This window comes from Camelus bactrianus, chromosome X (assembly GCF_048773025.1).
Source record: "Camelus bactrianus isolate YW-2024 breed Bactrian camel chromosome X, ASM4877302v1, whole genome shotgun sequence".
Taxonomy (NCBI): Eukaryota; Metazoa; Chordata; class Mammalia; order Artiodactyla; family Camelidae; genus Camelus; species Camelus bactrianus.
Window position 1 is genome coordinate 62,212,842 of NC_133575.1, and position 23,853 is coordinate 62,236,694.

The following is a 23,853-nucleotide window of genomic DNA, read 5'->3' on the forward strand; positions in this document are numbered from 1 at the left end:
CCCCTTGAACAAAATAACAATTCCACTGTCAGGCTCATCTTTCATGGGCCAGGAATTGAACTTGGATTCCTTAGTCAGCTTCTTTGAAGATCCTTGTACCCACTTTGTTTTAACCTCTTTATTGAGATATTCCTCCCATATCATGCAATTCACCCATTTAAAGCGTCCAATTCAATGTTTTTCAGTATACACACAGGTTGTCCAGCCATTGCCACAAATTGCCCACTTTTTTAAATCAAAATTTTTATTTTGGGATAATTGTAGATTCACATATAGTTCCAAGAAATAACACAAAGAGATCTCTTGTACACTTTATCTGGCTTCCCCCAACAGTAACATCTTGTAAAACTATAATAGAGTATCATAAGCAGAATATTGACATTGATATAATCCACCCATCTTTTTCAGATTTCTCCAATTTTACTTATATTTATTTGTGTGTGTGTGTGTGTTTCATTCTATGCTATTTTATCACCTGTGTAGGTTTGTGTATCCACCAGCACAGTCAAGATGCTGAATAGTTCCATTGCTACAAGAATCCCTCATGTTGCCCTCAGCCCTTGCAGCTGCCTCACTCTCCCTTCCTTCTATAAACACTGGCAGCCACTATTTTATTCTCTATCTTTATAATTTTGTCATTTCAAGAGTGTTATATAAATGGAATCATATAGTATATGCAACCATTGGGGAATGACTTTTTTCACTCAGCATAATTCTCTTGAGATTCATCCAAGTTGTTGCATATATCGATAGTTTTTATCTTGCACCCACTTTTAAGTTAGGGAAATCTGCCAGTGGCTTAATACACTGAAGAAGAGGGCCTGGAGATGGCATTGCAGCACAAGAAAGAAACTGTAGAAGCAGAGGGTATGGGCCTTAGAGGAATCCTTCCTGCCTTGAAGACTTGCCTAGAATCTTGAACTGCACTTAAGCACATGGCTCCCTCTTTTTAGTTGAAATGCGCACATCCCTGTTCTTTAGCAATCGGCTGCCAACAGTTGTCACCACAAGACATCTGGCATTTGGGGTTTCCGCCTAGATCAGACCCCACTCTCTAAAGGAGAAGCCTCAGGGTTAAGAAATCTTTAATCCTAGCAGAACCTAACTATGGAGCGTTTAACACTCTAGGAACTGTCCGTATACTAAGTGACAGTTTCCTTTTGAGGAAGAAAAAACATGGACAAAGCCAAGGAAGGAGCTCCAGGAAAACCAAAGGCAAGAGTTTGATTGCAAGCATTATCTTGAGGAGGATATACTCCAGCAGTCTTCGTGGTACTGATTTCATATTTTTCTTTCACTCATATAGAAAACCTAAAGACTTTCTGCTACTTCAATTTTATTGATTGCAAGATCATCAGAATGAGGTGCCTGTTATAATGTCTGAAATTTACTTTAAAATACTAAAACAGAAACAGCGTGATGTTCTGTGTAATTAGTTTAAATATATACTATATGTAGGGATGTCTTTTTTTAATTGAAGTATAGTCAGTTTACAATGTTATGTCAATTTCTGGTGTACAGCACAATGCTTCAGTCATACATGAATATATATATTCATTTTCATATTCTTTTTCACTGTAAGCTACTACAAGATATTGGATATAGTTCCCTATGCTATACAGTATAAACTTATTTATCTATTTTACATATGTTAGTCAGTATCTGCAAATCTCAAACTCCCAGTTTATCCCTTCCCACTCCCTTTCCCCCTGGTAGCCACAAATTTGTTTTCTATGTGTGTGAGTCTGTTTCTGTTTTGTAAATAAGTTCATTTGTCTTTTTTTTTTAGATTCCACATATAAGTGATACCATATGGTATTTTTCTTTCTCTTTCTGGCTTACTTCACCTAGAATGACATTCTCCAGGGACATCCATGTTGCTGCAAATGGCATTATTTTACTATTTTTATGGCTGAGTAGTATTCCATTGTATAAATATACCATCACTTCTTTATCCAGTCATCTGTTGATGGACATTTAGGTTGTTTCCATGTCTTGGCTATTGTAAATAGTGCTGCTATGAACATTGGGGTGCAGGTACATTTTAGAATTAAGGTTCCCTCTGGATATATGCCTAGGAGTGGGATTGCTGGGTCATATGGTAAATCTACTTTTAGTCTTTTGAGGAATCTCCATACTGATTTCCACAATGGCTATACCAAACTGCATTTCCACCAAAAGTGTAGGCGGGTTCCCTTTTCTCCACACCCTCTCCAGCATTTATCATTTGTGGACTTTTGAATGATAGCCATTCTGACTGGTGTGAGGTGATACCTCATTGTAGTTTTGATTTGCATTTCTCTGATAATTAGTGATATTGAGCATTTTTTCATGTGCCTATTGGTCATTTGTATGTCTTCATTGGAGAATTGCTTGTTTAGGTCTTCTGCCTATTTTTGGATTGGGTTGTTTGTTTCTTTCTTGTTAAGTTGTATGAGCTGCTTATATATTCTGGAGATCAAGCCTTTGTCAGTTTCATTTGCAAAATTTTTCTCCCATTCCGTAGGTTGTCTTTTTGTTTTACTTATGGTTTCCTTTGTTCTGCCAAAGCTTCTAAGTTTAATGAGGTCCCATTTGTTTATTTTTGCTTTTATTTCTATTGCTTAGGTAGATTTCCCTAGGAGAACATTGCTGAGATGTAGGTGAGATAATATTTTGTCTATGTTTTCTTCTAGGAGGTTTATCTTGTCTTGTCTTATGTTTAAGTCTTTGATCCATTTTGAGTTTATTTTTGTGTATGGTGTGAGGGAGTCTTTTAACTTCATTGATTTACATGCTGCTGTCCAGTTATCCCAACACCATTTTCTGAAAAGATTGTCTTTATTCCATTGTATGTTCTTGCCTCCTTTGTCAAAGATTAATTGACCAAAAGTTTGTGAGTTCATTTCTGGGCTCTCTATTCTGTTCCATTGATCCATATGTCTGTTTTTGTTATGTAGGGATGTCTTAATCAATACCTCTCACTCAAAAGTCACACCCCAGAGATGGCTAATACAGCTATCAGCTTCAATCATTACTTCCTAATAACATTAGAGGCTATGATAATTAGCATAGTAAATGTTAGAAATAAGTTTTTATTGGCAAAAACCGAGGCATGTTAACTTATATAATGGTTATTAAAAACGGGTTCTTATTGGTGAAGTTAATGGTATTCAAAACATGTGTACACACAAAAAAAAGAAGAAAAGAAAAAATACAAACCAAAATATGCGGACAGACTAGAATATTTTATCTTGGATAGGTATTAAAATCTAGTAGTGTTCACTTTTTAGGGAGGGTACTCTCAACCTGATTCCTGACGGGTCCTGGGTCCTGCTGCTGTTTCCAGAAAATTCTTGGTCCCCTGACCCCCAGAAATGTTTGATTGAATCTGTGGCTGGAATACTATCACATTTGCCTCAAGTGAATCTTTCATGCAAGAAGAACGAAAAAGGACAGAGATCTGAAATATCTTTGAGCTTTATGACTGTTTTGTACTTGCTTGCTAATAAATGTTCATATGTGTGGCAGATTTTGATCTGACATTTGCTTTTGTTCCAAACTGGCAGCAAGGTTGTAGGGAGGTAGCTAAACCCTTCACCTTCTTCCAACCATGGGTGACTACCAAGACCTACTCATAAAAGCCAATAGTTGTACGTGACCAAATTGTTTAGGTTGGTTCACCACAGGACCCTAGGAATGCAAAGAAGGAGCCCTAATGGTAGGATCTCATAAAGGTCTGAAAACTCCCAAGAGCCACAAAAACTCTGAAGGGAAGATACTGAACTCAGTAGCAAACAGCAGCCTTTGTCACATGAGCAACCAAGGTATCGAGATACCAGGAAAAGGGACCTGCAACTTGTAATTCTTGGTCTTCATTGGGAAGGACCTTTCTATGGCATAATTTCTCAAGGTAAATCTTCTTGAAATATCAACATTTCAAATCCTTGAAATCACATAGTACTAATAAGCCCTTCATAGCTTTAGCTACCTCCCACATCTTTAAAAATCTAAAATCTCTAGGGGAGGGGATAGTTCAGTGGTAGAGTGCATACTTAGCATACATGAGATCCTGGGTTCAATCCCCAGTACCTCCATTAATTAATTAATTAATTAATACTAATTACTTTCCGCCCCAAAAAATAAAGTTTTAAAACCTAAAATCTCTGAACAATGATTGATAGAATAAAAACTACTCTGCCTATTTAAGTGCCAAGCATGTTACACACACTTATCCTTTTTGCTTCTTAAAACAAAAACTAAAACACTTCTAGGAAAGTTACCATGAGAAGTTACCATGACTTATCTGGGGTTCTATGGCCTGTAAAAGTGACACAAGTAAGATTCAAGCCCCATTTATCTGACTCTTTTTGCCCCACACCATGTGGCCTCTCATCCTCTGAAAAGAAAATGCGTGGATAAAAGGGAAAAAGTCAAATAAGGAAGAAGCATGCATTCGTGAAAAAGTCCTCTGTTGCTGGAAAGTCACTAACCCACCTCCCAGAAAGTTCACTATAGTGAGCAATCATGGAAATTAAAAAGAATCAAAAGACCCACTGGTATAGAACCACAGGGTCCCTGGCATACATAATCCTGTATAACTGTGTTACTAGCTCACTGTGAGACCTTCAGACAAATAGACATATAGTCATATTGTAGATTCAAAATTACCTAAGAGATAGCTTCAATTATTGTTTCAACTTTATAGCAAGAGACAGAATTGGAGAGGATTCACTGCCTTACCTAAAGCCACAAAGCCAGTGATAGAGCCAGGAGTCAAACTCACATCTCTCTGATTCCACATCCAGTACACTCTACTGCCTATCAACACTTTACCTGATATTTCACACCTTCCCCAAATTCACTCTTGGACTCAGAGCCTGAGACCCACCAGTTATCATGTGTATCTAATTCCAAGACTGTCAGCCCCCCAAGATGGCCCAGCCCCAAACCCTTGCTGGAGGGCAAGTCATCCTGCCCTATACAAGGCCCAGCTGGCCCCAGTTGTGGTTTGGGAGGCTGAGCAGTTCCTGCTGGGATTTTCTCTCTCACTTACTATTTTTTTCTAGGTAGGGGTCAATAGGTTAAGCACCCTCTGCTTTGGAAATCTTCAAGGCACTTGAAAAGACAAAGCTTTTTATATCTGCAGAAGAGGAGATCCCTGTCACATTAACAGAAACCATGAGTGTTGGTCTCACCCTTGAACCATCTGGGCCTTGCTTGCTTCCCCCAGCTCTCAGCTCTTCCATCCCCCACACCACCAGAACCAATCCACACTTTGGTTCAGAAGAAAGTCAGAATTTTACAAATAGCTTCATGGTCATTGCTTTGAATTACACAACCCCTTGGATAAACTATGAGATTACAAAATTTAGCTTTAAAATCAGTTGTTTCATGGCCAGCCAAGTCATGATACTGTCATCTCATCTCACACCAGGGTGACCTCATCCTCCACTGTGAGCCTGAGATGCTAATCAAAAAAAGCCTGGGTTTGGGGAGGTCCAGACAGTCAAAAGCCAGTGACATTAACTCCCTGAAAGGACAATTTTGTGCTCCTTTCTTGGGGTGGTGTAGAGGATGATGGGGGTAGGGGGAATGAGGAAACATATGCCTCTCACCCTGCTGCAGAGATTTTGAGCAATAGTATGGCTCTGTGAGCTTGGCTGGGTGGCTCTGTGATGACCTGTCCAGCTCCATGCCCCTTCTAAGTTCACTGAACCTTCACTGATAGGTTTTCTTCCCCCTATTTCTATAAAACCTGTACCTGGGATTCATTCTGTCCTGAATCAGGGGGAAATATATCTTCATCCATACCTTACCAGCTGAGGCTCAAGTGAGTGGAGTCTGGCCCTGCTCTAACTCCATAATTTCAATTCCAATAACAAGGATGTTGTCCCTTCCCTTATGTGTAGGTGCCTGCCTTGTACCCACTTCTTGTGATTGGGCTCCTGTCTTACTCCCTCTATATCCAAGGCCCTGTAGTTCCATAGGTATCCAAATTCTTCCAACACTGAGGGGAGAGGGGGCTTCCTTGCCAATTCCTTCAATCCCTTCCTGACCTGGCCCCTTTCTGGTAATTGGAGTCCATTGCAATTTTAAAATTTGTATATTTCAATTTTAGATGTTATAAATTGGCTTCCTAGTAGTAAAGATTAAGAAATCCATACTCAGTTATGCTAGATGAGTAAGTCTTAGAGATCTACTCTATAACATAGTGCCTATGGTTAATAATACTATATTGTACACTTGAAATTTTGCCAAGAGAGTAGGTCTTGTGTTCTTATCAACAAAAAATAATAGTAATGATGATAAGAAAAAAATCAAGAGGATGGGAGGAAACATTTGCATTGTGGTGGATAGGTTTATGACATAGATTGTAATGATGGTTTCACAGGTATATATTTAACCTCAAACACAGCAAGTTATATATATCAAATATATACAGCTTTTTGTATGCCAATCATGCCTCAATAGTGGTTTAAAAAAATCAGCACTTATTCATTTCTGCCTATTTTCTCCCCCATTACCTCCTATTTCTCTTAGTCCTACTAATATTTTGACATTTTCTGGATTTCTAACCTATTGGTAATATGTCCCCACCACCTGCACCTGCACTTCCTTGACACCAGCTTGCTACCCAAACCCTTATCTGAAGCCTGCTGCCACCAGGCTTGCTAGATGCTGGCTCTGCTCCCTGCAGGGGCACCTGCGACTGCCTGCTGCCCAGTTCCCTGGTCCTGACTACTGTCCTACAACCTGGTTCTATCTAGGCCCGTTGTTGAAATCTCCCCTTGCCACTAACTCTGCTCCCCTTGGGCGTCTCTCCTTAGGCTCTGAGGCAGTTCTGGCACCACCATCTCCAGCCGCCAGCAGGTCCTAGATGCGTTCCTTCACTCCAGGCCTCATGCTCTGCTCTGAGGTGATACAGACAGGGGCTGGGAGCTGCCCTGTGCTCTAGGCTGCCCTAAACCATGTGTGCTGTGTGGGTACTATCTGGGCTCCCTTGAAGTGAATTTTTACCAATAAATAAGAAAGCCAGAGGAAATAGCATGTGCCCCCTAAAACCAGAAATCTAATGACTTAACAGAATAAACATGCATCTAATCACAGATCGGATTGGATGACAGTACATGAGGTCATTTAGATATCTTTTTATCCTCCACTTTCTCCCCCAAATCCCTTTTTGAAGGTTGTTTTATTTTGTTCCAGGGATTTCCTACTCCCTGCAGGAGAGGGGTTCAGCCCTATTCACAACCTCCTTTTAAAAAAGACAGTGAATTGATAAGTAGCTAATAATTCATGCTTAGGGGAGAAAGACCCCATTTCAGTTTTCTGTGCCTCCTGCCACTGAGCAAGACTCTGGCCCAGGCCTAAGCAGGCCAGGATCCTCAGCCTCCAGACCTTTATTCGTGCCCTCCTCCCAGTGTATTGCCCCTCTTCCTCCATTCCGTTTATCTGAACTGTGCTTATTCTTCAAAACTCCTCCCTTGCTCTCCCACACCTCCTCCAGAAAGCACATCTATGCTCTACTCTTCAACCTCCTGCTGCACTTAAAATCTACTCCACACAATTGAATGCTTAACGCACTGAACTATTAACCCCTGTTGCTTCCTGGAAGCCACATTAGGTGCCACAATAGTCCCATAATAATCCTTCTTGACCTTCCCCAGGATACCTGAGCCTAAGCTTGAACCTGTACTTGGGACTCAGCAAAGACACAGTGGAGATGCTTGTTCTAGAAAGAAAATCAGAGGTTTCCATTCTTTTTTGCATAACTGGTTAGAAAATGGAGCGCTCAGATGTAGCCATTAAAAAAAACCCTATAGCATCCTGGGGAGTAGTTACCAAAGATACCACAGGTATTCCCAGGTCATTGAACCAGAGTATTAGAGCAGAAAGAAATCTTAATCATTTACTCCCAAATTTTTATGCATACCCCTGGGGGTCCGTGGCAGTGTGCCAAGGGGGTCCACAAAATCACACAATAAACATGGCATGTTCTTAGAGTGTCAATTTCATTTGAGTATACAAAATTTAAAACATTTCTGTATTAAAACAAATATGGCCATATCAGGGAGGAGAATGCCAATTTTGAAGACATTTTTAGGATAAAACATGAGATCTCAAAGATACTTCGACCTTGCAGTAGGCTGCTTTGGTTTACCCCATCTGCCCCTCCCCTCTACCCATGCTGGGGATTTCATTTTCCCTCTCCTTTGTCATTAGGGTTGCTTCAATGAAGAAATAAAAGTTTGAGAAGACATAGTCTAGCCCCTTCTTTTCACAGTTAGGAAAACTGAGGCCCACATATGAGAAATAAGTTGGCCAAAGCCCCAGACAGTGAGTTGAGTGAGAACTAGGACCACAATCCACCCCCTCAGAAAGTACATTTCTTCCTAGTGACCTGCTCAGGTGACTACTGACTGTGAACTACACTTCTTTGCTAACTCTGTTCCACCCCCTGTACCTGTCAACATTTTTTTTAAAGTTGCCAAGGGTTATATAACCTAAGCAGCTCTGAGAGTAGGCTAGAATCTTTAGTCCCTCTCTAAATCTTAAAATGCAGTGAATAATGCTACATGTCCCAGAAATAAAGAGTATAACTGAGGAGATTCAGATCCCCCAGAAACAAGATGAAGTCCATAGCTTCAGGGAAAAAGAGGCAAAGCAAGAAGGAGGTCCTGCTAATCAAAGGCCATATAATCAGGAAGCAAAGAGCTGATCTTAAGACCCTGCTTTATTCCTTCATTTAAGTAAGAAAGAGATACTATAAGGCCATCTCAACAAGTTTCCCAGGAAACTGGGCCCTCAGAGGGACCCCCAACTGGCTATCCTACCTCCTGAGGTGAATGTGCCCTCAGGTTGTGGGACCAAAATAATCATTTCAGGTTTTAAAATAAAAAGGAAGTGACTTTAGAGTCAAATGAACTCAGCTTCACATCCATAATGTATCTTCTTCGTGCAAATTAGCAGTGGCTGCCTGTAGTTTCACATACTTACATCTACTTATTCACACTTTAAACCCACAACTCTTGCTGTTACACAGACACATGCAAATTCTTTTGCACCCCATCACAAATACACACATAAGCATTGTATTTGTGTTGGGAAAAGCAATACAACCATAGTCTCTGCACATACGTCTCCCCCAACATCCAGTACCAGACACACAGCCACCATTGTACCCACATTCACAATCACACACAGCAGGTTGAGAAATGACCCAGATTGCCAGGGTTAGAGCCACATTCCACAGTGTCCCATTCCTCTCAGAGAACTAACAGATCATTTCACAAAGATGTCATCACCTGCCGACTAATAGCAAGTTACAGCCAGAATAAATGGTCCATTACCCACCCCCATTACAGGTAGGCCCAGAGGAGAATGACAGCAGAGACAAAGGAGACTTGTGGCTCAGTGTCACTGCAGGAGACTGACCAGACAGTTAAGATGGGGGCTCATTCCAGCCTAAGAGATTTCCTTTCCTCTCTGGGCCCTAGAGTTGGGGGTGGGGAGAATAGAAGGTAGTCTTTTTTGCAGATTTCTTAAATGAGGAAAAAAGACTACTCTTTTAACCCGGGTTGTTCTTGTCCAGAAGAGGATTGTATCATGATATAATAATTTCTCTTGTGAACCAGGCCCCAAGACTTTTGAGAGTAGTGTAGTGACCAGTAGTCTGGTCTCTGGAGCTCCTCTCCAGATCTGAATTTCAGCCCCACCACATACAAGCTGAATGACCTTGAGCGAGTTACTTACTCTCTCTAGCCCTCAGTTTTGCCATCTGTTAAAATCAGAATAATAATAACTTCTACTGTATGGGGGTGGGATGTGGTTTCAAGGTAAGGCAATTAGATAATGCCTGGTATTATCTCAGGATGCTCAATAAATGGAATTCTCCAAATGAGTAATTTCCTGTTTTTCTCAGACCTCCACTCCTTCACTACCTGCTTTCCCACACAGAGGTGACAGCTTGGGTTCTAAGACAGGCCTTCTAAAAACCAGACAGAACAAGACTGGCCCAATATCACACAGAAAGAGTAATAAGATTGGAATTGATGGCTTTGGTGTGACTCGACCAGTGTTCTCATCCACTTCATCTCTCCCTTAGGGAAAAATGAACGTAGTTTGAGGAAAATGGGGAGGAAATATGACTGGGGCCAGACAAGATGTAAATCATTTTAGGAACAATGACTACTTAGTATGTGCCAGGCACAGTCGTTGGTACATTCTGTGTATTATTTCATTTAAACCTCACAGAACCTCTATAAGGTGATGACTGTCACCATCTGCATCGCACAGAAGAGGAAACTGAAGCTCCAATACCCAGAGTGGCTTCAAGCTGAGGTTTGAACCCTAGCAGTCTGAATGCTGACCACAAGGAAAGCAGGAGAGGGGAGGCAGGGGCAAAAAAGACAAAGGAGCAAGACAAATTCTTTTTGAAGTAAATAGATTGAGGCAGCATAGTGTCACGGTTAGGTCCTAAATTAAGATCGAAGGTTTGAGTCCTACTAGTTATTGAATATCTTTGGGCCTCAGCTTACTCATCTGTAAAATAGGAATAAAACTATTCCTTAGAGTTGTGATAAGGCTTAGGGAGATAATGCATGTGAAGCACCCGGGGCAGTGCTTAACCCAAAGTAAGTGTGAAGAAAAATAATGGCGTTAACTGCACTCCCTGAAGGATTTGCCAAGCAGTGCAGCTCCCCCTGCCCCTTATCAGGGAAAATATATTAGGAAGGCAAGAACATTTATAAGCTGTTGGAAAAAAATGAAGAACTGGGCAGAGTAACAATTCCAGACATCCTTTCCCCTCCCAGGGGTATGTGTTGGAAGGGGTGTGAGCACCAGCAATATCAGCAATAATAGTGAATATCTACCTCCTTCTTCAAGAAACAGATCCCAGCAGCTCTCCCCTAGCCTCTGGTTGCTTATAGCCTGAGTCAGAACTGCTTTTTTTTTTAATTGAAGTATAGTCGATTTACAATGTTGTGTTAATTTCTAGTGTACAGCATAGTGATTCAGATATAGATATTCTTTTTAATATTACATTTCATTATATCTCAATATTATATTTCATTTTTACAATCTATTGAATATAGTTCCCTGTGCTATACAGTAGGACCTTGTTGTTTATCTCTTTTGTATATAGTAGTTTGTATCTGAGAACTGCCCTTTTTCTTAAGGAGTTTTGTTTTTCCATGTCCTTTTCTCATAGGTTGCTTAATTGTTCACATTAACCCTGTGAGGTATGGGGAAAGGAGGACAGAATCTCAAGACGTGTTGAGGGTCTTCCATGTGCCAGACAGAATGCTGGGCACTTTCCATCAGTGATTTCACGTCATACTCTCTATACCACTGTGAAGGGGTAGAGTTATCTTCACTTTACAGGTGACATCCTTAATCCGGTAAGGGTTGCTTCATTTTTTATGTATACTTCCCTCTCATCCCAAATATCCAGCACAATGCTAGCCTGAGGTTGTGTCCCGCTGAGGATTTGCTATAAATCAAAATATTCTGAAGTCTCACTGCCCTCAACATGTCAATCTTTGCATAATCCCAAGGCCCATAAATTGAGAGTAATTTTCCCCCAGTGATCTGAGATTACATTATGACTCTGTTCCTTATCAGCTGTATGATTCTGTGCCAGTCACTTAACTTCACCTCTAAAACAAGGATAATGGTACCTCCTACTCCATAAGGTTGTGAAAATTAAAAAACTTTCATGAAAGTGTTCCATCAATTGGGACACTTTGTGGAAACACTTCTTAAAACAGAATCATCAGTCAGCTTGAGCTCAAAAGAATCCAGGAAGGGCAATGGAATGCTTGTATGTCTGACCTTCCAACAGATAGAACTCCAGATCTGTAACTGTGGTTGGTGACTTTAGGAATGCTGGGGGACAAAGAATGTAGAAATTCCCTGAAGTGACTGTTGAAGAAATAGTCACATTATCATAATGGTCACCAATAGTTTCACCATTATCCGTGTGTGCTTTATATAATCATAGAGACAGACATATAACTCCTTTACATCACATAATTCTAAGCAGTTTCATCTACATTATTTCATTTGCCAGTCACTAAAATGCCGAAGAATTAGTCTTTACCAATTAAAATTGTTTCACTTGCTTTGTGACTATTTTCCCCTTCCTGGAAGTGGCCCACCTGAATCTGCAAAATCTTCCCCACCTTCCCTTCAAGGACTGTCGATTACAAAGGCCAACCTAGTCCAGAATCCCACCTGAAACCCCCAGTTCAATCTTTTCTCTGCTTTTTGAACCCACACAGCACTGTGCACCTTAAAGTGCCTTGTATTCTTGTATTCTAGTCATTTATATACTTAACTTCTGCCCCACTTCCCCCACCTTCTCACTAAATCCACAAACTCTTTGAAGGGAAGAATGAAGGAAGGAATGATTTCTTTGTTGTTTTATGTCAGTCTCATTTTTAAAAGCTTTTATTATGGAAATTTCACATTTGTATGTTGATATAGACAGCAGAGGGAATATATAATGAACACCCATGTACTCACCACTCAGCTTCAATAATTAGCAACATGAACAATACTAGCGCATCTATACTTCCATTCTTTCTGCTTTCTCACTCTGGGTTATTATAAAGCAAATCTCAGATAGCCTGCCATTTCATCCGTAAATACTCCAATACGGACGCCATCTTTTGCATTTCTGTGTCCCCTGCAGTCGGAAGATTATTTGCATCTGTGTTCCCTACTACTGGGTGCACATCTGAACACGATTTCTGAGCACCTACCACGTGCCAGACCTTGTGCTTGGCTCTGGAGGTTCTGTCTGAGCTAGGGAGGCACACCAGAACCATGCCACGACGGAGAATTGCAACGATTCCAGAGAGTGAGCATTGGGTGCACGTGGGAGCCCAGGAGCAGGACCTCAAATTGCACTGAATTGAGCTGAATAGGTTTTCTCCTCTCCCTGGAGACCCGGGAGTTCGAACTCGCCGCGAGACACGGGTTCTCCAGCAGGAGGCGCTGCAAAGGAGTTGGGGGTGGGGGGAGGTGCTCTCTCCGTTCCGCTTCTCCCAGGCTAGCCGGGGAAGGCAGCCGGAGCCCGACACGGGTGCAAACTGCAAACGAAAACGCAGTTTAATAGGCGAGCAGGACGCTGAGCGCGAGGCCCCGAGAAGGGGCCCTCGGTTCAGGTGCCGGGCAAGGGCGCGGGGGCGCGGGGCGGGCCGGGCACCTGCTCCCCAGGTCTTCCCAATGTTGCCCGTTGCCCTGGCTGCTTACAGCTCCCTCCCCAACTGCCGCTCTTCCTGATAGAATATCTCCGAGGAGGGCACAGGACAGAGCGAGGAAACACCTGTTTCCAACAAGAAAAGAGGTGGGGGAAAGCCCCCACCAGACTGCCAGTGCCTCTCATCAAGCTTGATCTCGAGAGCCTTGTAAAAGCGCGCCCAGAAAGCCCGTGGAGATCATTTTTCAAAAAGATCGCTTTCTATTTCTTACTCCCCCCTCCTTTTACTAAGCTGTAACGTCCCTTTAAAAAAAAAAAAAAGCCTTCTTTCCTCCGTGGGGCTTCCCGCTCCTCCCAGACCCCTTAAGGCCCCCGCCTGGGTGCCTGGAGGAACCAACAACACCCCCAATCCCACATTTTGCAACTGCGTGCGTTTCCGGATTTTTCAGTTCCTCAGCCCCCTGCCGACCTACAGGTGGGGAGTGGGACGAGGGGGGAGCATGCAACAGAACAAAGAAACCAGGGAGCCCCTGTCCCAGGCCAGGCGCCCCGTCAGCAGCCTCCGACCAGCCGGGGAACAAGAGGGGCTCACGAACGCGTGAACCACCCCCCCACACACACCCCGGGTCTCAGGCCACTTTCCAAAGGCAAGCAGCCGGAGGCCGCGTGGGAGGTGGGTACTGCCCCCGCGCAACAGACAGACCTCCACGCAACACGCCTGAGTGGCAGTGGACGCCAAAAGCCTCCACGCACTGGGCTCCGTTATTTCATCAGCAGTTTCAGAAAAACCTGCCAAAAGCAGTTATGCCTCACTGCAATGTGTAGCTTTTTCCTGCCATTTTTTCATAATAAAAGAGGGAGTGAAGCTCGCTTGCTCTCTCCCCCTCCACCCCCCTCTCCCAAAAAGAGCCAAATGGATACGAGAAGGAAAAAAAAAGAACCCACACACCAATCTCCGAGGGGATGCCATTGAGGTGTGGCTTGTATTTAAATATCCAATATGTCAATGTAAGGGGAGTGGGTATGTATATAAAGTGCCGTTTGCATCTGATAGCTCGACGAAGCCAGCTATGAGAGGCCTAGGGAGATGGATGCGGAGGGGAAGCGGCACTTTGACTGAGAGCAAGGTCAGGAGCGCGCTGCCCCACGCTCCCCGCCGCTGAGAAGTTCCTTGGACGCGAATAGACGTCGACTGCAGCTCGGCAGAGCGCGGAGAGAGCGAGCGAGCAAGTGAGCGAGCGCCGCCGTGTCGCCCGCGCCCGCGGCGGGGAGAGGCAGTTCGCGCCCCGCGGCCCCGGCTCGGCCCCGCGCGCCCTGCCATGGCGGAGGTGGGGGGGGTCTTCGCCTCCTTGGACTGGGATCTGCACGGCTTCTCCTCGTCTCTGGGGAACGTGCCTTTAGCCGATTCCCCGGGATTCCTGAACGAGCGCCTGGGCCAGATCGAGGGGAAGCTGCAGCGCGGCTCGCCCACAGACTTCGCCCACCTGAAGGGGATCCTGCGACGCCGCCAGCTCTACTGCCGCACTGGCTTCCACTTGGAGATCTTCCCCAATGGCACGGTGCACGGTACCCGCCACGACCACAGCCGCTTCGGTGAGGACGCGGCGGGGAGGGACGGGAGGCGAGCGGACGGCGCGCAGGGGAGCCGACGGCTCGAGGCTCTGGTTGGGGCCCCGCGGACCGCCCCGCAGCTCGGTGCCGTCTGGGCCCGTCGAGGTTGGAGGCCGTTGGGGACGCCGGGTGGGCAGGACACCGCGGTGCGGACTCGAGCCGCGCGGCGGCGTCGGGGCGCCTGGCACCCTCAGACGCTCTCGGGAGGAGGCGGGTGCGCCTTGAGGTGCGGCCTCTCCTTTCCCCACTCCACCCGCCCTTCCACGGGAGCGGGGGGATTGTTCTGGGCCCTGGAGGCACTGCGCTTCTGATGAAAGAAAGTGAAGCTGGGAGAGGGATAGAAGCAACCGCCCAGGAGGTGGAGGGCAGTGGCTGCAGCGCGAGGCTGAGCCTCGACGGCAGTGGGGTTGTCGCGGCAGACTACCTGGAGCTGGAACCTTCGTGGGCCGTGGACACGGTGTGCGGGCGGCCGGCGCCCGAGTCGCTTTTCACCGGTGGGTCCGTGGCAGCCGTGGCACCTGTCTGCCTCTGGGTTGCTCTGCCAGGCATGGGGGCCCGGAGCTACCTCTGGACTCCTTGGCTCTGTGAGGAAGCGGTCCTGGGCCCACTCCCAACCCCCCAAACAGGTGTCTCCTGAGCCCAGGACAGAAAACTTCCAACCTCCATCCAGTATTTTCTCTGGATGTTCACTCTGCTGATTGTTCAAAGAGCACAGCTGCCTGTCTCACATACAAAGCCACAATTAATATAAACCTTGAGATGATTGGGTTTCTAAGCAAATATGTTCATTCCTCAATAATTTATCCATTTTTATTTTCAATTTCTCGTTCTCTATGAAACTATTATTCAGGGGCTGTGACAGCTACCCTTCCTTGGATCCCTCCATCCCTCAGTGCCCTCTACTTCCTCCCAAGACCCTATGGGCCAAAGACACCTATCCCTAAGCCAGTAAGAGGCTTTGCCTAGTCTCAGGCATGATACCCTTCCCTTCTTTTTCCCATCCTGCCCTATTCCCCCCAAACCTCCCCCATCATCCTATTCCCCTTACCTCACTAGAGCTGCATCCCAGTGCACCATAAAAATTCAGGGTAGTAGGGGCAGAGGGCTGTTCCTGAGCAAAGCTAAATCTAGCAAACAACTTAGGGCCAGGGCTGGTCTTCCTTGCTGGGAGCAAGCAGGAACCCTAATGAGGTCTATGTCATCTTGGAAAAATGCACTTGGAGAGCTGGAGTACAGTAGGTTGTGTAGAGGGTGGGGGGAATGGAAGGGTGCAGGTGTCTGTATAAACTTGCAGCAGGCCCTCAAAAGGGTGATAAGGTGGGGTGAGGGGAGAGGGAGGGTTAACATGGCTCCTTTCCCTTCCACCACTTGTGACTGCAGGCCCCTTTTGTTCCTCTTCAGAAGGAGTGGGACTCCCATCCTGGCCTTAGAGTCCCCCAAAGCTCCCAGAAATGGCCTAAAGATATTGGGGTAGTTCATTCCTGACATAGACAAGAAAAATCATGAGATGGAGAAATGGGGTGGAGGCAGCAGAGGCAGAGAAACGATAAACTTGGCTCACAGCAGCTACAAGTGTTTGACTCTGTGCCTAAGCTGAGCCTAATAACCTACAAGGTCAACATAAATCAGTAATAGGCTCTTGGGATAAGTGGTCTTTAATTACCTCCCTAAGGACACATCTTCATTTCTTTTCCTCTCTCAGGTCTGCTAAGAGTGTTAAGTTTAAGGAGAAACCAAAGGAAATAAAACTGGCAGGAGGAAAGGATGTTTTCACTACTGCTTAACTGACTGCTTCATTTTGGGTTTTGCCTTAAAAAACACACACACACACACTGCCTGAGACCACCTATGCACCACCTTTTCCCCTTCCTCCTTCCTGGCTTCCTGGCAGTTCCGTGTATTTCCTGTAAAGGAAATGATAACTGGTCAAAGCCTTCTCTTTGTAACGTCCCCTGCGAACTTTCAAGCACACATTTACTCTTTCTCAGTTTAGCTTTTGGCAAAGAAAGAGGTGGCGTTGGAGTTTGCTAACTCTCTCCTCCCTCCACATTTGAGTTAATCAGCCAGGGTATTCAATAAATCGAAACTTTAACATTCCATAAGTGCTTTAGCAGTCAACATTCCAGCAGGGTAAAGTAGGCCAGACTTAAGATATAAAATATTATAGATTTCTGCTTGGGGGGAGGAGGTAGTCTCCAAAGGCCATGTAAAGTAAATAGCTATTTGTTGTAATTGGAGAGCAGGGCCCCCAAGGATTACCCTGGAATCCACGTGTTCAGAACGAGTCAGGCTGAGCCCAAGAGCAGCCCCGACTCCAAATAATAACCTGTTGGCACAGCCTGTGCTCCCCCTTCCCACCCCCCCATTCTGCAATTGGTAGCCAGGAGTATTTCCAATCTCCACCTGGCTGGTGGTGTTTACATGCGATACAGGGATACTGACATTCCTGAGGGGCACCTGAGGGATGGCAGAGCAGAACTTGGGAGCCAGACTGGAGGAGAGGCCTCCCGCCAGGTGGGATAGAGCAGGCTCATGCAGCTGCTTTGGTTTTTTGAACGATCTGGTTTTTATTTGGCAAGGAGCCAAAGCAGCACTGTCTTGGCCCTAAGGGTCTGAAAGGATGGCTGAGGGAGCTCAGGGGAGTTCTGCAACCAGATTAAATGACATAGTAGCCAGTCATCTAGCTAGGTTCTGAAGCAGCAGGAGCCCAGAACAGGTCTATTTTGACCAAAGCCCTAGGGGAAAAGGTGTAAGCAGAAAGGAATCTGGAAATTGTCGAGCAAAGGCCAGAGCCTGAGGTGGACAGGTCAAGGTGAGGCAGAGCAGAGAGAGGTCCTGGGCTTTACAGGGGGTGAAAGTACTGAGGACAAACATTGTCTACTTAATTCTTTGCTTCAACATTTTGCTATTAACACCGCTCTCCAGCTGTAGTTGGGAAAATGGGAAAATGGCTTGTTTTCTCTCTCCCTTCATGCTGGCTGGAATTCAGGAGAAGGTTTAGGAATATCTGTTCCATCATCTTGTGCCACTGGATTCCCACAGTTTGAATCCAGCTAATAGGAAAGTTGGCAAAGGGAAATGATGCCCCAAGACAGCTGGGCAGGGATGATTCCAGCTGTTGGAGACCCCCTGTTACTGGACACAACCCAAGTGACTTCCTGTATGATCTGTCCTTTGGCATCAGGGTTAACAGAGAGTTGGAGAAAAACTGTGGTGACTCAAATGGCCACACCTCTTGGGTTTCATGATTTGTTCTCACACCAGGTTTTGGCTGGTGAGATCACAAGCTGCCTCTGCTACTTAATGAGCTCAGAGTGGTCAGAGACATAAGATACCTAGAGAATGAGGGAACTAAGACTCAAAGCTCCGAAGGAATCTGCCTAAGCAAAGCAAAGAACAGAAGGCTCCAGTGGGTTGGTATCCCTCAAAGTTTAGCACCCAGAACTGAATCATGACCTGGTTTCTCATTTCCTGGCCATACTGGCCACTCTCCTTTGAACAGCCTCCTGTTTTTCCATAGCCCTCCTTAAACACAATAGAATGAAAAGCTGTACTGTCACTGTGGTCTAACAGAGGCAAAGCAGAACGTGGCATCCCCTCCCTAAGGCCAGTCGCTAGATCTCTTATCAACACAGCCTTAGATCACATTAGCTTTTCTTTTTTCTCTTTTTTTGCATTAGCTTTTGAATAATTTTAAATTTTTACATGACTAGATTTACATGGGCTTTTTAATAATCTCATGAACCAGCTATACTGAGCTTACCTTGTTCAATCAAATCCCTTAAGCCATTGTTGTGTATGTTTTCCTAAGCCATGTCTCCCCATTCCAAAGATGGGCAGACTTGGATTGAATAAAAATGCATGGAAACACCAAAGAATAGTACCTGTTTTCAAGAAAAGATACACGTTTGCCTGAAGTGGGGAGGAGGATGGGAGCAGAGAATGGAAATAAAAAGAAATAGATAAATAGCCCTTACACAGACCAATTATGATAATAGGCCATGAAACAAGACGTATGATTAACTCAGCTGTCTGCACTTGAGGCTTACCTGGTTCCCAAAAAAACCCCAAACACAAAATATCTTGGGTAATTGGTTTGGGGACCAAAATGCAGGATTTTATACTTATTCTAATTAAAGCTTATTTTGTTGGAGTCAGCCCATATTTCCACTCTCTTGAAATCTCTTTGGATTTTGATTGTGTCACCCTCTCAGCTGTATGTCTTCTAGAACTAAGGTAAACAGTCCCTTCATGTCCTCTTACAAGTCATTTATTAAAATGTTAAACAGTGCAGAACCAAAATCAAAACCTTGTACAGTGTAACTAAAGGTTCTGGTCCATTAAGTCAGTATGGGCTTAACCCCTATACAAGGTATTTTCCCTTCCTCTCCTACCATCTTGTGTCAGTCTCCTTTCCCAGAACTCCTTTCTTTGTACTATAAGAACTGTAAGAGTGAGTAACAACCAGACTGAGAATAAAACTTGGAGGATTTCGATGCTAGAGGCCAAAGGCCACACTCCGAGTGTTGTGTATGATGGCAGCAGAAGAATGTTACATTCTTCGAATAGGTCCAAGTATGCCCTAAAATCTTCTGCACCTGAACACTCACTCACCCATCAGCCCGAGCCACTGGGGCTCTTCAGTAGACTTCCCACTGGAATTTCAAACCTGATTTCAAAATTAACTACTTAATTTTTTAAAGTAATTTTTAAGGAACCAGTCCTACTCCCTATGTAGATTACGTAGAATATTATTATCCTTAGGAATTACATTTTTGATAAGAAAGACAGCCAGTTATGAGCTCACTTCATACCTTTGGATGCCTCCATGAATCAGTCATATCAAATTTTGGTCTGTCTGTTGAAAAACATGGTTAGGGAATATCAAAGAGGAATCTTGTTGGCCATTACATCCGTATCTATATAATAGATGTGTGATCTTAGAACAAAATTGTGAAGTCTTCAGTATAACCAGGATTTCAGTTCTGGTTACTTTTTCTCTCTTAGTGGTTGATCCCCCACCCCGTCATGCCCCTTCCCACCCCGTACTGCTGCTGGGCAGGTGAAAACATTTTCAAATCCTCATCTCTAACCTTGTCAGCCAGAAGGACATTTCCAAATGTCTTCCCTTTCACCTTAAAGTTGCAACATCTCAGATTAGTATCAAGTCCAATGCTACCTGCCAACTCTTTGCCATAGATAAATTTTAAATACTCAAGAGGGAAGGGGAGAATGACAGGAGTGTCAGCCTGGGGCTGCACTGGCTGAGAGTACTTTTGAGGAGAAAGCTCTCACCAGGCCAAGTTTTGCCTCCTGCCAGAGGAACAAACTCCATGAGTGGCTTGTGTGGCCTTTGTTAGAGTCAGCTACAGGCAGTTGACAGCCTCATGTGGCTTTAAGGACATGGGAGCTAAAAGGGTGCAAAACAAGTTCATCCCAGAGAACAAGAAGGTAATGCTGTGCGTTCTAGGGAGGAGGGAAGTGACTTTGGGAATATACAGAACCCTGGCCACATTCTTTCATTTTGAAAGCTGCCCTCCCATATTCTTGAAACGGTGGTACTTAATAGCAGTAGTACCTTGTAACTATGGAGCTTTTGTAGCCAAAGCCTTCTCATGGTCTCTTCCTCATCGTATGCCTAAGAATGTTGAGTAGAGACAGAAGCTGTTTCCCCCATTTTACATATGGACAAGCTGAGGCCCAGACTCAGTCCCTTCTTTGAGGTTTCATTCTTGCTGCAAAAGATGGTTTCATCAGGTAATTCACCAAAGGCACACAGGGCGGGCCTCCAGTTGGGGATAAATGACTAGTAGCTTGTGTCACCTGAACAGCTTCCCCTTAGCTTGATATCAGTAATGGAAATGGCATTCACTGTTTTGCTCTAGGAATTCTGGAGTTTATCAGCCTGGCTGTGGGGCTGATCAGCATCCGAGGAGTGGACTCTGGCCTATACTTAGGAATGAATGAGCGAGGAGAACTATATGGGTCGGTAAGTTTCAGGTTTTCTTCTCATCAGAGGCTATTACCACCAGGGTTTGGACAACGTAAGGCAAAATATTTATCTAGCACTTGAAAGCACTCTTGTCAACTGTAAAGGATTAGTGTCTTCTAGTCACTACTTGGCTGCCCAGGAACTTGCTACTCACTCAACCCCCATCAAAACAGAAGCTTTTCTGTGGTACATTTGCTTTTGCCTTTTCCATTAGAGGGCTAGCTAGTCTGCTGGTGATAGTAAGCTATGCTGGCTTGTCAGTAGATGGTAAGGGTTTGGACCACTAACCCTCCCAAGGAGCACATCTGATTTGTAATGGGTACCCAAAGGAGTAGCCGACTAGCTGGCATGAAAAAAGGCAGTGGGAGAGCTGGCCTTCAGATTGAGGATTCTGAGATTAACATCACAGTCTCTGATGGCCAGATTGCTTCAGCTGAATCCCAAAGGCCAAATGAAACAAACAAATGAAGAGTGAGGGTTCCAGGGTCCGGTGACAGCCCCAAGTCCCCAGCTATGACTGGTTTGGCTGCAGTGCATGTTCTATATTCTGGAAGCCAGCCCAGAGCTGGAGAATGGTGAGTGACTTTGCTGACCTTAACCCTTTCAGGGGATCCCAGCTCCTGACTATGGCTTTTGAGTCACATCGCATACTTTCTGGCTGCCTGCACCCCTTGAAATCAGAGCACATTCTTCCCTGACACCTAAGAGATAGGCCTGTCCCCAGCACTCGGTATCGGCAACCCCAGCAAGTAGTATGGTGGCTGGATCAAGTGTGAGAAGGGACAGAGGCAAGAGACCCAGGACCTGCCAGCTTGAAGTAGCCAGATTGGAGGAACTTTTCAAGATCTTTTCTGGGCTTTCCAACTGACAGGCCTGAGACCCTTCATTAGGAGAGATCACAGCTCACCTCCCATGGAGCTTTATATAGATCCGAGGCCTTTGCCTGTCAGTTGACATGGTTGACTGTAATCTCAATGGATTTGAACATCATTAGCCCTGAGTAGGGAGAAAACTCAGGGTGCCAGCGGGGCATTGAGAGGCCACAGCAGAAATTCTCAGACTCAGGGAGCCAGGGAAGGCCATCTTCTCCAGTCTCCTGCCTTCAGAAAAGATCTCACCTAAAACATTTTTGTATGGCTCATGAAAGAGGGTGAAAGCAATACAGACAGGACCATTGTGTACTATTGGGAAAGACAATGCCTCAGGAATAACAGGAGATAGGACTGAAATTTTGTAATATTAATGTGCTGTTGCTATTTAAGTTTCTCCACCAGCAAGCTGGGATGGGAGAAATAGTCATATAATGGGATCTGCTTTATTTTCTCACCCTCACAGAAGAAACTCACACGTGAATGTGTTTTCCGGGAACAGTTTGAAGAAAACTGGTACAACACCTATGCCTCCACCTTGTACAAACACTCGGACTCGGAGAGACAGTATTATGTGGCCCTGAATAAAGACGGCTCACCCCGGGAGGGATACAGGACTAAACGACACCAGAAATTCACTCACTTTTTACCCAGGCCAGTAGATCCTTCTAAGTTGCCCTCCATGTCCAGAGACCTCTTCCGCTATAGGTAACAGACCCCTAGTGTGACCTCTGTGATCTGTATACTCTGGGGCCATGGTTGTCTCTGGAAGCACTATACTCGTAGCTTTTCAATCCTCTTTCCTATCAATTTAGATAACAGAGAAGCACTTACTGTTCAACTCAACCCAGCTGTTCCCTTGTTCAAAGTGTATATCAAGGTTGGGTTATTTTGGGGAGGGATGTGGGGGGAGGGGTGGGCTAGAGGGAATCCTGTATATACTTTTTCCTTTACTCATGTTCTTTCCCCTGAGGTGGCACAAGGAAGAATGGGGGCCTCTCCAAGGGCCAGGGCTGTCTTGCCCCACAATCTACCCAAATACCTTGACAGTGGGTAAAATGAAAGACCAAGGAATCTGCCATAGATGCTACCTACAGAGCTTTGGAAAAGTCTTGTTAAGAAATCCTCAGGGCTCCAGCCCTGCTGCAAGCCGTCCCCATATCGGCTTTGCAGATTTCTCATCTGTCTTGACATGCAGTTTTCCGGCCATTGGAAGTGGGAGATGGGGTAGGTTGTAAGAAAATGATATTAAAATGTAAGCATGGATACTGTGCATAAGGACAAACTATTTATGAAATGTATATGCTATTTATTTTATATATTTATTTATTTCAAAATAATTTTATTTTTAATGAGAGATGCTATGACTGGATTTTCATCAGAAAGAATAAGGTCCTACTGAAACAGGATAAATGAGTTATTAAAGGCTTTTATTGGCAATAAAATTGTCTTTATATTGTAACTGTCTAATTCTATTGATTTGTACATTTAGTAGGATTAGAAGGTGGGTTAGCTTCTTTCTCTACTCATTATAATTTCCTAATGTTGGCATCACACTGTGTAGGCTGGAAGACCCATTACTACAATATTAGCATTATCTAGAGCCCTATCTGAAGTCCTTTCTGGGTCTATGATTTTAAACTTAGTGGTGAATCAAAGCTTCAGGATGGGCTAGACCAACAGCCCTTATGGAATCTCTGATTTGTGTTTAGAACTAGGCATAGAGAAACTCTCCTTTGGGACTTGGTTACGGCCCAAAGCCCGGAGGTCAGAAACCCTGATTGGTGATTTCTTATTGAACATATGAAGATGGAGAGATTCAAAATAAACAGCAATTAATAGGGAGAATAATTTTTGAACCAGTCAACTTCCCTTCTAGAGGTGTTCTCCCACTCCCTCTCCAACCCCACCCTCATCCTCTGCCATCCGTGCTCCTCCTAGAGTGGTCTGGAAAGCTGATAACACATTTCCCTAAAGCAACAGTTTTTAGAGTATATAGTCTCTTGAGTATCTGGGCGCTTGTTAGAAATGTAAATGACCAGGCCCTACCCTAGACCTGCCAAATCAGAATCTCTGGCGGTGGGGCCCAACAATCTTCATGTTAACAAGCCTTCCAGAGGATTCCTGTGCACGATAAAGTTTGAAACCTAGTACCCTAAAGGAATGGTTTTCAGAAAGAAAATAGAATGGCT

General features: G+C 44.5%; 1 protein-coding gene and 1 long non-coding RNA gene across 2 annotated transcripts in view; one reads left to right on the forward strand and one right to left on the reverse strand.

Annotated features, from left to right (window-relative positions):
• LOC141576301 (uncharacterized) overlaps window positions 1-19,995 on the reverse strand; it is a 36,531-nt gene extending 16,536 nt beyond the window's left edge. The window contains exon 1 of the long non-coding RNA XR_012504642.1: window positions 15,849-19,995. This is a non-coding gene — a long non-coding RNA (uncharacterized LOC141576301). The remainder of the gene's footprint in view (window positions 1-15,848) is intronic.
• On the forward strand, window positions 12,540-23,123 carry FGF16 (fibroblast growth factor 16). The gene is made up of 3 exons (XM_074359168.1): window positions 12,540-14,782; window positions 20,686-20,789; window positions 22,128-23,123. The coding sequence occupies exons 1-3, from the start codon at window positions 14,509-14,511 to the stop codon at window positions 22,371-22,373; spliced, it is 624 nt and encodes a 207-aa protein (XP_074215269.1). The 5' UTR covers window positions 12,540-14,508; the 3' UTR covers window positions 22,374-23,123.
• The last annotated feature ends 730 nt before the right edge of the window (window positions 23,124-23,853 follow it).

Excerpts from the sequence above, each read along its gene's own strand:
- FGF16 (XM_074359168.1), top strand. The coding sequence starts at position 14,509 with ATGGCGGAGGTGGGGGGGGTCTTCGCCTCCTTGGACTGGGATCTGCAC. Across the intron at positions 14,783-20,685 it reads CCACGACCACAGCCGCTTCG|GAATTCTGGAGTTTATCAGC; the intron begins GTGAGGACGCGG and ends GTTTTGCTCTAG. Across the intron at positions 20,790-22,127 it reads GAGGAGAACTATATGGGTCG|AAGAAACTCACACGTGAATG; the intron begins GTAAGTTTCAGG and ends TCACCCTCACAG.